Source organism: Eremomyces bilateralis, assembly GCF_010015585.1.
Source record: "Eremomyces bilateralis CBS 781.70 unplaced genomic scaffold P152scaffold_16, whole genome shotgun sequence".
NCBI lineage: Eukaryota > Fungi > Ascomycota > Dothideomycetes > Eremomycetales > Eremomycetaceae > Eremomyces > Eremomyces bilateralis.
Window position 1 is genome coordinate 124,232 of NW_022985082.1, and position 12,739 is coordinate 136,970.

The 12,739-nt window shown below is 50.8% G+C and overlaps 5 protein-coding genes across 5 annotated transcripts; 3 read left to right on the plus strand and 2 right to left on the minus strand.

Moving 5' to 3' along the window:
* Nucleotides 1-613: 613 nt before the first annotated feature.
* On the plus strand, nucleotides 614-2,647 carry P152DRAFT_460058 (benzoate 4-monooxygenase cytochrome P450). The gene is made up of 5 exons (XM_033679815.1): nucleotides 614-904; nucleotides 976-1,492; nucleotides 1,545-2,140; nucleotides 2,188-2,351; nucleotides 2,410-2,647. Exons 1-5 carry the CDS (start codon nucleotides 827-829, stop codon nucleotides 2,564-2,566), a joined length of 1,512 nt encoding a protein of 503 aa, XP_033532398.1. The 5' UTR covers nucleotides 614-826; the 3' UTR covers nucleotides 2,567-2,647.
* P152DRAFT_483496 (uncharacterized protein) lies at nucleotides 2,629-4,220 on the minus strand. Its single transcript, XM_033681947.1, has one exon. It carries the CDS (start codon nucleotides 4,041-4,043, stop codon nucleotides 2,982-2,984), a length of 1,062 nt encoding a protein of 353 aa, XP_033532399.1. The 5' UTR covers nucleotides 4,044-4,220; the 3' UTR covers nucleotides 2,629-2,981.
* A 1,178-nt stretch (nucleotides 4,221-5,398) lies between these two features.
* On the minus strand, nucleotides 5,399-6,787 carry P152DRAFT_420037 (WD40 repeat-like protein). The gene is made up of 2 exons (XM_033677141.1): nucleotides 6,472-6,787; nucleotides 5,399-6,420 (listed from the first exon to the last, which is right to left on the minus strand). The coding sequence occupies exons 1-2, from the start codon at nucleotides 6,633-6,635 to the stop codon at nucleotides 5,523-5,525; spliced, it is 1,062 nt and encodes a 353-aa protein (XP_033532400.1). The 5' UTR covers nucleotides 6,636-6,787; the 3' UTR covers nucleotides 5,399-5,522.
* A 184-nt stretch (nucleotides 6,788-6,971) lies between these two features.
* Nucleotides 6,972-8,740, plus strand: P152DRAFT_508434 (GRF zinc finger domain-containing protein). The gene is made up of 2 exons (XM_033682585.1): nucleotides 6,972-8,315; nucleotides 8,363-8,740. The coding sequence occupies exons 1-2, from the start codon at nucleotides 7,051-7,053 to the stop codon at nucleotides 8,457-8,459; spliced, it is 1,362 nt and encodes a 453-aa protein (XP_033532401.1). The 5' UTR covers nucleotides 6,972-7,050; the 3' UTR covers nucleotides 8,460-8,740.
* A 2,253-nt stretch (nucleotides 8,741-10,993) lies between these two features.
* Nucleotides 10,994-11,230, plus strand: P152DRAFT_372519 (FAD-binding domain-containing protein; the record flags this gene model as incomplete). Its single annotated transcript, XM_033675544.1, has 1 exon — nucleotides 10,994-11,230. A coding segment is annotated over one exon (237 nt), but the record flags the coding sequence as incomplete, so codon positions are not given.
* Nucleotides 11,231-12,739: the final 1,509 nt, after the last annotated feature.

Genomic DNA, 12,739 nt, shown 5'->3' on the forward strand with positions numbered 1-12,739 from the left:
ATTTGCGGTAGTATTTGGACCCCCGGAGCGCGCGTTTGACGGTCGACTTGGACGGGGTGCCTTGGTCGCATGTGAGGGACCGCGCCAGCTCGTTGTGCGTGACCTTCGGGTTTTTTTTAATTTGTTGTTGAAGATATCGGAAGTCAGGTTCCGTGATCATCTTGGTACGGTGTCCTTTTGGGAGAGACTTGAATGTTCGTTGCGTACGGAACTTCTCAATTGTATAGTCGATGGTTGAGGGCGAGCATCCGACCTCGCGCGCAATCGCTCGTTTAGACATTAAGCCCGCGTCGACCATTGCAATGATTGCAGATCGCTGTTCTGGCGTAAGATCTGCATCCTTACGCCGATTCCCGCTAATTTCACCCAAAATTGAGCGTTCCATCATTAAAATTGATGAAGATATTGATCATCTAAGATCTAGAGTCGTTTTGACGCGTCTCGTGGTTGTTGGGGCCTGTGCACGATTTGACCGGATTACTCTGACCCCTCACAGTATAGTGACGCCACCAAATTCATTGCTGCGCTATCCTTGTACGGAGCAATCAATGTATGAATGTATCCAGAACGGGCGAACGGGCGTTCTCTCACCGCAACGCTTCCAATCGTGCCTGCAGACCAAATAATGTTACCAGGCCTGGAGATTGGTGGTGGTGTCTGCCCTCTCGTAGTGATAAGGAACAGTATAAGTTGAATCTCTTCCATGGGAGCATAGCCTGTGCAGGTAAACACCATTTATACACAATACTTTGTTCCTGCCCCTCGTTGTCCCCCTTCACAGTATTAACTCCTTCCAGATATAGATGCCATGACTTCATTAAACAGAATGAGGGGACTGAATGACATCTATCAGCTGGGAGACCCCTCCAGGATCGTACGGATCTTGTCAGCCATAGCATTGCTGGTATGTGCCGCAACCTTATCGAGAACCGTTTCTCGTGGTTTCCAGCTGCTGATAATCGACGGAGTGCATAGGCAATCCTCTATCCCTTTGCTCTTGCCGTGTATAACTTATATCTTCATCCACTTCGCAAGGTCCCCGGACCCAAACTTGCAGCAGCAACCAAACTACCCAAGATATGGCACCTGGCACGCGGCGGGACCCTCCACTGGATCACCCAGGTACACCACGAGTACGGTCCCATTGTGCGTGTCGGTCCAAACGAACTTAGCTTCATCGATGCGCAGGGCTGGAAAGATATCTACGGTTTCCAGCCAGCAGGCAAGGCTGGGAACGCCAAAGATCCAAAGTTTTACGACTTCGCTTCCGTGGACGAGACGAACCTCGTCAATGCCAATGATCAAGATCACGCGCGGACGCGCCGTATCTTTTCCAACGCCTTCTCTGACAAGGCGCTGAAGGAGCAGGAGCCGCTTTTGATGAAGTATGTTGACCTCATGGTGCAAAAGTTACATGAGAAGGTGGAGGCGGAACCAGACGAGAAGGTAAATATGGTGGAGATTCTCAATTTTACCACTTTCGATATAATGGGTATGGTCCGCTTCTACCTGCTGTCAACACATCGCTCACCAGCCGAACTCAGGGGATCTTACCTTCGGCGAACCCCTCTACATGCTCCAAAACTCCAAGTACACCCCTTGGGTCACCACCATATTTAACAGCCTGAAGGCAACAACTATGCTCCAGGCGATATCATTTTTACCCGTAGTATCTAGCCTCGTCAACCTTCTCTTAGGCCGCTTCATCATCCATGCGCGTAACGTCCACTTCAGATACTCTACCGATCGCGTCGACCGCCGTCTTGTCACGCAAACCGACCGCCCCGACATATGGACCCTGGTGCTACGCCAGGTGGGAGAAAAGGCACTGAGTTTGGGTGAGATGCACGCCAATGCTGACTTGTTCATGATTGCGGGCACGGAGACGACGGCGACGCTGCTCAGCGGCCTCCTTTACTATCTTCTAATGAATCCAGAGAAGATGAAGAAACTCAAAGACGAGATTCGAAGCGCCTTTCAGTCGCAGCAGGACATTAGAATGGGTGGTTTGGTTCGGCTCAAGTACCTTCACGCTTGCATTGAAGAAGGCCTCCGCATGTATCCGCCGGCGCCCACAGGACTTCCAAGATTGACACCACCTGGAGGAACCGCTATTTGCGGCGAATGGGTTCCAGGGAACGTAAGTGCGGACAGAAAGGCATCTTATCATTTCTGACCTTCTCCTAGACCACTGTCTACGTGACACCATTCACTGCATTCCGTTCAGCCACCAACTTCCGCAATCCGGGCGATTTTATTCCTGAACGGTGGATTTCATCCGACTACGATTCGGATAACAAGAGCGTGCTACAGCCGTTCTCTGTTGGCCCGCGCAATTGCATCGGCAAGAAGTATGTTCCATTGGCTGATTCCGTCCAACTGGATGCGGTAGTTCTGACTGTTTGATAGCCTTGCCTATCACGAGATACGGCTTCTCCTGGCAACGACGTTGTATCATTTTGATATGACTCTCTGCGACGAAAGCATGAACTGGTGTGACCAGAAGGTCTTTGCGCTTTGGGAGAAGCCGCCACTTATGGTAAATCTGGCGTTGGCGGGTCGCTAAGGGGTAATCATAGCTAACCTTCAGATGATGAAATTTAAATGCATTGAAGCTATTTATGCTACATTGAGTGTGATAATGGGAAAATAGCGGGAATAGCATGCTCTCTAATTCTTCGCTTCCATACTAATTACTCCGTATACTGTCCATTGTCATACTCGTCAACTCCTTATCTACGATTGCTTCGCTCATAAGACTATCTGGGACTTTGGAAATTAGGTAGTAGCTCTGAGTCTTGAGACCATACCTCCAGAGTTCCGAAACCTTTGACGCAGGGTCACAGCAAGCTCCCTAAGCTTCACCGCATATGGATTTGCATTGAGTCTACTCATCTCCCCCAGGAGCATCTGATACCTTCACTAATTTCGAGGGACACTGCACCCAGTAACCCTTAGCGAAATCGGCCATGTAGCGTTCTTCACTTCAGGTATTCGCGGAGCATGTCGATCGCACCAGGAGTCTCCGCCCAGGAATTGTAGCTTTGCTGCACAGTAAGGTTCGCGTGCGCCTTCGATCCAGGCGCGTACATTTCCGGGACTGAAGCCAGTGCTTCACGAGGAGAAAGCATAGCGGGCCAGAAGAACTCGTTCATCTTCGCGATATTTTGGATGAGGCCCTGAACCTGCCTCTCGAGCTTGATTATCTGCACACTGTGATCTCCACTGGCCATCATTTCCGGGTTTCCGGTCACGATTGAGCTGGTGACAAGTTTTCGAACTTCTTCGTTGGCGGTCGGAGGTGCTTTGCCTCCAGCGGAAGCCGTTGCATGATCCAAGGCGCGGAGACTTTGGAGAAGTCGAATTTTCAGTAGTGTGACCGCCGCAGCGTTTGATATACCGACTCCGAAGTGTGTGTCGAAATAGTCAGCCTCCTCGAACGCGTCAGCGCCCTTCACATCAAGGTAGGGATTGTCCATGTTTCCCCAATCGTAGGTGCTTGACTGGCCAGTGGTCTGCCACCATTTAACAAAATCGTAGCAGTCCTGGTCACGCCCCAGACGCAGATATAGCGACGGCATGTAGTCCCGTACCCCTAAGTTGTCGCCACGACAGAGTTGGAGCATGCCTTCAAGGTGACCCAAAGCAGCTCCTACAGCTGGATAAGTCTTGACTTGCAAGAACTGCTCTACCAGCGTAAACCGTGCGCGCATGTACGGGCGGGTGGACTGGATTTTCCAGAACTTCCCTTTGTACGTATCGAAGATATTGGTGAGCTCTTTGTTATTGCCGTGCCAGTCGAAGCCGTCCTTTTCGAGAGCATTGGGCAGATCGCTCTTGATACGCTCATATGACGTGCGAAATGCCTTGATAGCTTTGCAACCCGATTTGTGGGCGGGCCAATGGATGGCCTGGTGCTCAGAGCCGCAATAGTGGAGGATCCTACAACCCGAACATAGGGAAAGGTCGGTCGTGGAACCACACAAGACACATTCTGGCTCGAGGGGAGCACACTCTGCGCTTTCTCCTGGGAGGGAAGACATTGTGGCAATGAGTTGACTTCTAAGGATAAACAGTATGTTAGCAGATTATAATCGACATCCATAGCATGGAAGAAATTGGTTAAACGCCATTCCATCTGTGCTATATTAATAGTAGACAATCATTACCTGAGACTTTGCTCCAGGGGAATTCAGTGAAATTTTGAAATCTCTCGACCCTGTAGTAAACGGGACTGCAGAATGGATATCCGATTGAATATTGAAGTTCAAGAGCAGTCGGTATATTGGAATTGGCGCCGAAATATTCAGTATTAGGTGTTGCTTGGAAAACGGAAAAACAGCTAAATCCCAGCATGCGGCTAAAAGACGCGGTGAGCTAGTTGTACTACCAAGAAGCATAACTACTGACTAACTTAGCTAAATCTAGATTAGCTTGACACGATCTGGACGCGGTTGCACGTGCAGAGCATATGTCCATCGCCAGTTCGCCACCCACTTTATGAAAGCAGTCTGAAACCATTCCAACCTTTAATCACTATTAAGGGTTCAATAAATGGCTGGCAATGACGTGAGACGTCCAAGTGGATTCTAACCGATATATGCACACCCGCTACATAGCCTAGGAGTAATGACCTGGTGTTTATTCGCCCTAAATTTCCCTTCGTTTCCCAACAGGATGTGGCATATTGGCCAGGTTACTGCTAGCAAGCATGATTGATCCCTAAACTCGTTAAGGAGCGCTGAAGAAGAGTAGCAGACGATGAGGTATATCCTACAGTACTATCGGAGAGTACGACCATGTGAAGTCCAGCGAACGATATTTACGTGAAGCACCCCAAACTCGCGAACGATGGTGATACAAAAGGGACTGTCGTGCATGCAGCGCTTTCGTTCCATGAAGCCGATATCCTGGAGCTTCTAATAAGAACTCCGCAGCCAAATATCGTTCGATATCACGGCTCCGTTGTCAAGAAGAATCGCATTCTCGACCTCGGATTGGAACGGGATAGCGAAAGGCTAGCCCAACGGCAGAAAGACAGTACATAAGATATCGGCAAAGATCAGTGCTTCAGTTCCATCAGTCAGTTGTTCGACAACTTTGATGGTCTAGCACAACGACCTCACTACATCGCATATCATGGTCGACAGAAATGATCTACCTATCATGGTTGATTTCGGATCTGGTGAGCCATTTGGAAGGAATTCGTCTCAGCAGACAATCTGGGATGGATCGAACGGGAGTATCCCACGTCGGAACAGCAGAGCATGACACGTATGCCTCGGAGCAAAATTCAGGGCCGTATAAGTGACAGCTCCGGCGTACCTTCAGATATCGAGAATTAGGGGCTCATATAGAAATATCAAGAAGTGGTCGGCACATATCCTGTTAAGATCCTGACGGATTGGCAATAGCCATGCTTTTTATCGAAGAAAATAGGATCCTCAGGACCGACCTAGAATTGTGCTTTTTCATCCAAAAGGAGAGACTCATAAGACGTGATATATAATTTGTTCAGCGACTCATCCCGGTTGCATAATAGCTCTCACATCCCATATTAACACACGCTCGTCCCATCCACAACTCGCACACCATCCTTCAGCGCCAAACAGACACCAATCGACTCCCGTCACAAACTCCGTATGCCTCCCCATCCTCCCCATCTCTTTCCCAGGCCCAAGGAACGGCGCGTCAGGTTTTTGCATTCCTTGATCCACCCCCATCGCGCTCCCATCCGTCCACACCCGACAGGTCATGTCATAGCTCGCACTGAGCAACACGTCCGACAAATGCGGGCTCCACGATATCTTCCGGACTGCATATTCGTGACCCGGAAGCACGGCGACAGGACCCTGCCCCGGCATGCGGATATCGAACGTCCGGATCGTCCGGTCCACGCCGGCCGTCGCGACGACTGTATCTCGGTATTTATTCCAGTCGTGCGTAAGCGCCTCGCTGGGCGGTATCCCCATCGGAGGCGCGCGACCAGGCATTGCTTTCGGCGGAGCGTGGATCGGGATGGCGGCGGTCAGGTGGTTGGAGGCGGAAGCGGGGGTTCGCAGATCGAAGAGTCGCAGGCATGAGTCGGAGCTGACGGCGCTGAGGACGGAGGGGTTGTGCGGTGAGAATTGAGCGGAGTAGGTGCAGCTATGGATGGGGAGGGTGAGGAGCGATGATTGGTGATCTGGGCGCCAGATCTTGACGGTACCGTCCCATGAGGAGGAGAGGAAGGTGTCTTTGTTGATGAGGTTCCAGTCGACGGAGAAGACTTCTCGTGCGTGCTCGCTCCAGCTGGCTATGGGGAAGGAATCTAGTGATATGTCGAATAGTTTGATCGAGCCGTCGCCGCCGGCTACGACGATTTGGTTTTCATGCGCTTCGGACCATGCCGTATCGAAGAGGGAATCCTGTGTGTCGAACCTGAACTGCTCAGCACCTGTCTCGCGGTGGTTTTACACAACCAACTCTCACCATTTCTCTGGGGCAGCGCCGTTGGCATTCAAGCCCAGCACATAAAGTCGGCCATTGCCAACCAGGCCAAAGTTTGCCGATGCCGCGACTGCTATGCGGGAGTCGAAGAATGGCGAATACTTGATGCTGTAGCCATTGAATCCTTGGGTTCGGAATTCAATCATTGTGGCTCACGGTTCTCCTGTCAACGGAGAGAACTGGTTTATCTACGCTGATCAAGCATACTGTCAATTGGACGACATGTGTAACTGCGGGGAGCTAAACTGTGACGTGGATAGTGTACATTCCGATTTCCAGACCAGATCAGATGCCTTCCGATAATGAACCGAGGCATAACATGGACAGAACCAGATCTGATGGATTTTAGACGCCAAGGCTCATTGATACGGCGGACTGTTAATAGATGTGTAATAGTCCGCCGTAACAGGTCGATCGCACGTGTGTTCGTGTTGTGCTCGTGTTGCGCGCGTATTTCGGTCGGCTTGCTTTTAAACTGACCAACAATATCTCATCGAGTCATCTTTTCCGGATTTTTGGAACTGGGACTTTAAAGCTTAAGAATGTTGTCGATCTGGGTCGATGAAGAAGTGGTTGCCCTTTATGGAGCACTTCATATTAAGGAAACGCCGAAGAACAAGTCCGATCCAATATGAAAACAAAACTACGGAAGAAGAAGAGAGTACAGATTTCAAGCTCGCCATCCTCTGCTCTCAATATCCGGAACTTGATGAATCTGCGTTATTGGAAACCTTACTGGCTTGTGAAGGGTCTGTGGAAGCGGCATCTGAAGCTCTAGAGCACGGGGATACGTTTCGATCGCCTAAGAAAAGAGACGGGAGCAGGGCTATACAATCTTCATTGTCGTCTTTTGGAATGCAAACCACCTCTGCTGGCCTATCTGCGACCCATGCTAAGAAGAAGCTAACTAGAAAGGGTCGTACACTCCATCTGTACGCTCCAGCAGACATTGAAGCTCATACGCCGTGCTCCATCATCCATAACTTTTTGCCAACTGAGGAGGCAGACGCCCTTCTAAAAGAGTTGCTCCAGGAGGCAGTTTCTTATCAGTCCGAGGTCTTCAAGCTTTTCGACAACGTCGTTCAATCTCCCCATACCAATTGCTTTTACGTCGACTCGTTGGAAGAAGCTCAACGCCAGAAGACAGAGTACACCTACAACGGCAGTCGAGTCAAAGATGTTCGAGAAATTACACCTGAAATGCGCAAAGTCAGAGCCAAAGTACAAAAAGCTGTCAATACCGAGATCGAGCGCCGTGTCCGCGACTATTACCCGGAAGGAAAGAAGCTGAAGTACCAGTCTCCTCATCCGTGGGAACCCAATGCAGCTTTTGTCAACTGCTATGACGGTCCTCATCAGAGCGTGGGGTATCATGCTGATCAGCTTACCTACTTGGGCCCTAGGGCAGTAATCGGAAGTTTAAGCCTTGGTGTCGCACGCGAATTCCGAGTCCGGCGTGTGCTTGCAAAGGACGACGAATCTGAGTCGGACAATAAGACCTCCAAACCCAACGAAAAACGCGCTGATGCCGAGGGTCAAATTGCCATTCATCTTCCTCACAATTCTCTACTAGTGATGCACGCCGAAATGCAAGAGGAATGGAAACATTCGATCGCGCCAGCACAAGCGATTGATCCCCATCCACTGGCACAGAACAAGCGGATCAACGTCACTTACCGACACTACAAGAACTTCCTACATCCTAAATATACACCTCTATGCAAATGCGGCGTGTCATGCATTTTGAGGTGTGCGATGAAGAAACCGGAGCATCGCGGTCGATACATGTGGATGTGCCATACCAATTATGCGCCAGGAAAGGAAGGGTATGTATGATTTGAACCAATATGAGTTGTCTATTGACATTGCATAGCTGCTCTTATTTCAAATGGGCCGAATTCAACGATGATGGAGAACCGGAGTGGGCCACTTCTGTTAACAGAGAGCAATCTAGCCCTAAAGAACAATGAGAAGGGGCACGATCCGTGTGTTGTCCTCGGCTAGCAATCTGTTCCGCTGATCGAGCAACCTATTGTTACCAATATCGAATGCTATAGCGGCATGTGCAAAAAGGTTTGCTGAAACCGAGAAAGCGTTCCTGATCCAATTGGGCATTGCGTTATCCTCATCCTTTTTCAATGGGCTCACTGCGCAAATATATCGAAATTGATGAATCCGGTGTTCACACGCCGCCACAGTACCAGCCTCAGTTCATGATCCGTGGTCCAAATTTGTTCATCGAATCTCTCGGCATCTATAATATATCTAACAATATAGTTGAGTTGCTCGAACGCGTGGACAATAACCAGGTCATATACCCAAGCCATAGCGTTTTCCCACCTTTTGGCAGTACGATGTACGATGGAATTGTGCGTGCCGGCACCCGAAAAGCTTGACAATAACTTTGTAGGACTGGTTTCTGTGTTTATGAAATTCCAAACGCCGCCCCTGTTGGATTTGGTTCTCCATATGCGAAGACAGCCCCTTTGCCGATCTAGTCCTCCTCTGACTATTTTTATTGATTTCACTTTCAACTCTTTTTCAAGGTGATATCGCAGTTATTAAACTTGCTCACACGTCAACTATTATCTGTCACTGAGTACTTTACCCCACAGTCTTTATCGGGACGATTCTAATCTTGCGCATGAAGATGCTGCTACAGGACATTGCCGTCATTCCCCGGGATGAACTACGTCCTTCAGTGTGATTCTTTTTTGAGACATCTTCGGACCTTGTTAACTCAGGCTTATGGTGGGGTTGTTACACTCCTGTTACATGCAAAATGGTGTCCTGGGACCCCTGTTGAGGTTTGTTTTAAGTTTATATGAGCCGCGACCTATCAACTCAATCAACCCGGGAAATGCACAGACCCCATCATATATTGTTTCTTCGTCTAAATGATATCTATATTGATTTCTTTCTATTGTAATTGCAAAGGCTTAGCAAAACTAACATTGAGCAAATTTTGCCTCATATGGTTCATAGGACCCTCCTTCAAGCTTTGAGCCTAGTCTTCCGATTGAACGATGGCTTCCTAAGCAAAGCTTCTTTTATACAAGGCTTCCAATCTCGGCACATACTGGCCAATTGCGATTATGCCACGACTTCATGTACCGACGGATGGGAGGCGTCAGTTCTCTCGTTCCTTGCATTGCACACGATCTTTACCCCAGACGATGGATGATTCCTGGGTCTTAACTGGATCTTGACTTGGCATCCCGATTGTGCAAGTAATCTCGCACCCTGCTGTCGACTGTCGTACTCGGACAGCCGTACCGTCCACTAACCAAGTGCTACCCCATCTATCGCAGGGAGTTTGGTATTATAGTGTTAGTACGGGATGTTACATCCATCGTGGCAATGCCTGGCCTGAATGTCGATCATCCGTCACTGATATAATAACCCAATTCCCAATGGCTCCTTGGATCCCACTGATTCTTCCATTGTCTAGCTCCCTTCCACTCTTTCAAGGGTAATTTAGTTTTGATACGCCCTGGAGCTTTAACCAGTCACTCACTACATTCCTTTCTAATTCTCTTGCGTGGCCGTATTCTACTTCATCATGGCAATGAGGACGGCACTGCTGGGCGTGGCCCTCCTCACGGGCCTGTCGATGCAGCATGCGGCAGTCATGCCTCCTGAGGTTGACAAGGTCCTCACCCCGAACTCTTCTGAGGCACCTCCAGGGTGCAAGCTGCTGGCTTCTGACAAAGGCTTCCCGAGCAACGAAACTTGGGCATCCAAACTTCCAGGATCGTACCCCAAATCTTGGGGTACGAAAGGCCCCGATTTCAACTTCGTTGCCAAAAATGTGGAAGACGTACAGAAAGCTGTCAATTTCGCAAGCGAGCAAAATGTCCGCCTCACGATCATCACCACTGGACATGATTTCCATGGCCGGTAAGTGGATGCGTACAGATATCTATGATTTTATCTAACTAGTCTAGTGAAAATGCTCGATCAGGTCTCCGGCTGGACGTGTCTCAATTAATGGATCCTATCGTCTTCCAAAACGGATGGACTTGTGGCCAATCCATCACTCCGCCGCCCACGACTACGTGCCCCGATGATGACGCGATGCCGGGCATGAACATGACCAGAAGGCTCAAAACTCGCCGTGGAATGCAGAAGTTCCGCCATTTTCACAAGCGTCACGGCGATGAGCCAGATGAAGAGCCAGCAGCAGGGTCAACGGCAGGGTCAACGGCAGGGTCAGCGACGGGGTCAACGGCAGGGTCAGCGGCAGGGTCAACGGCAGGGTCAGCGGCAGAGCCAAGCTGCGAGCATCTGACGAAGCGCCATGGTTCGGGAGAGGAGACCGATAGCTACAACGTCATCGAGCCTCAAGCTGGCGTGCAGGCATATGCCCGTGTCAGTGCTGGAATGTATCACGAGGCGTTCTATAAGGCTGCTGCTGAAAGCGGTTTGTTTGTTCTGGGAGCCCAGCACGGTGTAAGTCTCCCCATATTTGTTCTGTTTTGCAGCTTCCTGACGATCAAAGGGCGTTGGCACCATCGGCGGCTGGGCACAGGCTGGTGGACACAACCCGCTCTCCCGCGAATACGGTATGCAAGCAGATAACATCGTGGAGTTCGAAGTTGTCCTCGCAGATGGCACGTTCGTCAAGGCATCTGAGTGCAGCAATCCTGATCTTTTCTGGGCTCTGCGAGGAGGTGGTGGTTCAACTTTCGGTATCGTCACCGCCGCAACTGTCAAGGTCTACCCAACACCACCGATGGCTGTTGGTCGGTTCTTTGTCAACTCCACCACCGACGGGCTCTACGATGCTCTTGCATACTTCCTCCAGAAGGCCCCGGCAATCCGTGAGAAGTATGGCGCTCAGGGCTATTTTTACATGTACCGAAACGCCTTCCAGTCAGTCCTGCACTTCCAAGGCGACGAGGGCACGATTGAGAACGCCAAAGCCGCATTCGAGCCACTGAAGCTAGAGATGGAGAAGCTTGCCGGCTCTAATTCCAGCCAGCCCGCGAAGTATTATCATTACGACACTTATGGGCAATGGTACGCCGCCGAAAACGGTGACGAAGCTATGGAAGAAGCTGGCGCAAGGTGGCTCTCCTGGAACGATGCCAGCGACGGAACCGCGCCAAGTCAGGCAGATGCCATGGCCAACCCCATCGGTCTGATCCCGTGGTCGGTTAAGTACAAGCAAGCCGGCCTGAACAAGCGTGGTGTGAGCAAGCGCGGCTTGAGCAGACGGCATGGGGGTGATGGGGATGGGGATGGTGCCGCTACGGAGGAGATGGGGGGGATGGGAGGGATGGCAGCTCGCCCGATGAGGAGAACATATCTCGACTCCCGCCTCCTGTCCGAAAAGACTGTCAATTCGGTCTCTCAGGCTGAACTGGCCAAGCTCGTCAAGGCCACCTTGAACCCGGTGACGTCTATCCCTGTCGATGGTATGGTTATTCGCGGCTTCTTGTTGGGAGGAGGTAAGCAGGCAGAGCCGGCAATTGATGCTACTGCGATAAGTCCATCATGGAGAGACATGTCGTACCATTTCATTGTTAGTGGTGTGCCTGGTAACAGCCGCCACGACTTCAATATCTCTGCCATTGCCCAAGCCTTCCCAGAATCAGGTGCTTATATCAACGAGGTGAGTTATATGCTTGTCATATTGTACTGCTCTGAATTACAACTAACCTCTCCTAGGCTTCACCTGGCAATCTTAACTGGAAGAAGGTATTCTGGGGCTCCAACTACGCCAAGCTCGAGACCCTCAAGAAAGAGTACGATCCCAAGAACGTCTTTTGGTGCTCTCCCTGTGTCGGTGCAGACGCCTTCACCTACGACGATGAGCGCATCTGCCCTAACCCGAGCTATCCATCCACCGGCTCCGGACCAGCGCCCCAGACTTATGAGGACGAGAACTCCAAGACGGGTATCGCTTCATTGCCAGGTAGCCCCGGATACCCCGACCCGCTTTTACCATACATTCAAGAGTACGTCAAGAGCGGCAAAGTCCCAGCTTCCACCCCAGACTTCAGCAGTTACTGGCCAGAGGCTGCCATGGAGGGTGGTGGTCATGACCACGGCGAGGAAACCGGCGAGGCTGGCGGGCATGCTCACGGTGAGGAGACCACAACTGGCGGCACTGAGGCCGGCGGCCATGCGCACGGCGAGGAAACCACTGGTACTGGGACCAATGGAACCGAGACCGGCGGCCACGCACACGGCGAGGAGACCACCGGTACCGAGACTGGCGGCCACGCACACGGTGAGGAGACCA

Bases quoted from the DNA above. Each gene is read 5' to 3' on its own strand.
- P152DRAFT_460058 (XM_033679815.1), top strand. From the start codon at position 827: ATGAGGGGACTGAATGACATCTATCAGCTGGGAGACCCCTCCAGGATC. The intron at 1,493-1,544 runs GTATGGTCCGCT...AGCCGAACTCAG, and splicing joins TACCACTTTCGATATAATGG to GGGATCTTACCTTCGGCGAA. The intron at 2,352-2,409 runs GTATGTTCCATT...ACTGTTTGATAG, and splicing joins CGCAATTGCATCGGCAAGAA to CCTTGCCTATCACGAGATAC.
- P152DRAFT_483496 (XM_033681947.1), bottom strand. From the start codon at position 4,043: ATGTCTTCCCTCCCAGGAGAAAGCGCAGAGTGTGCTCCCCTCGAGCCA.
- P152DRAFT_420037 (XM_033677141.1), bottom strand. From the start codon at position 6,635: ATGATTGAATTCCGAACCCAAGGATTCAATGGCTACAGCATCAAGTAT. The intron at 6,421-6,471 runs GTGAGAGTTGGT...TGAGCAGTTCAG, and splicing joins GGCGCTGCCCCAGAGAAATG to GTTCGACACACAGGATTCCC.
- P152DRAFT_508434 (XM_033682585.1), top strand. From the start codon at position 7,051: ATGAAGAAGTGGTTGCCCTTTATGGAGCACTTCATATTAAGGAAACGC. The intron at 8,316-8,362 runs GTATGTATGATT...GACATTGCATAG, and splicing joins TATGCGCCAGGAAAGGAAGG to CTGCTCTTATTTCAAATGGG.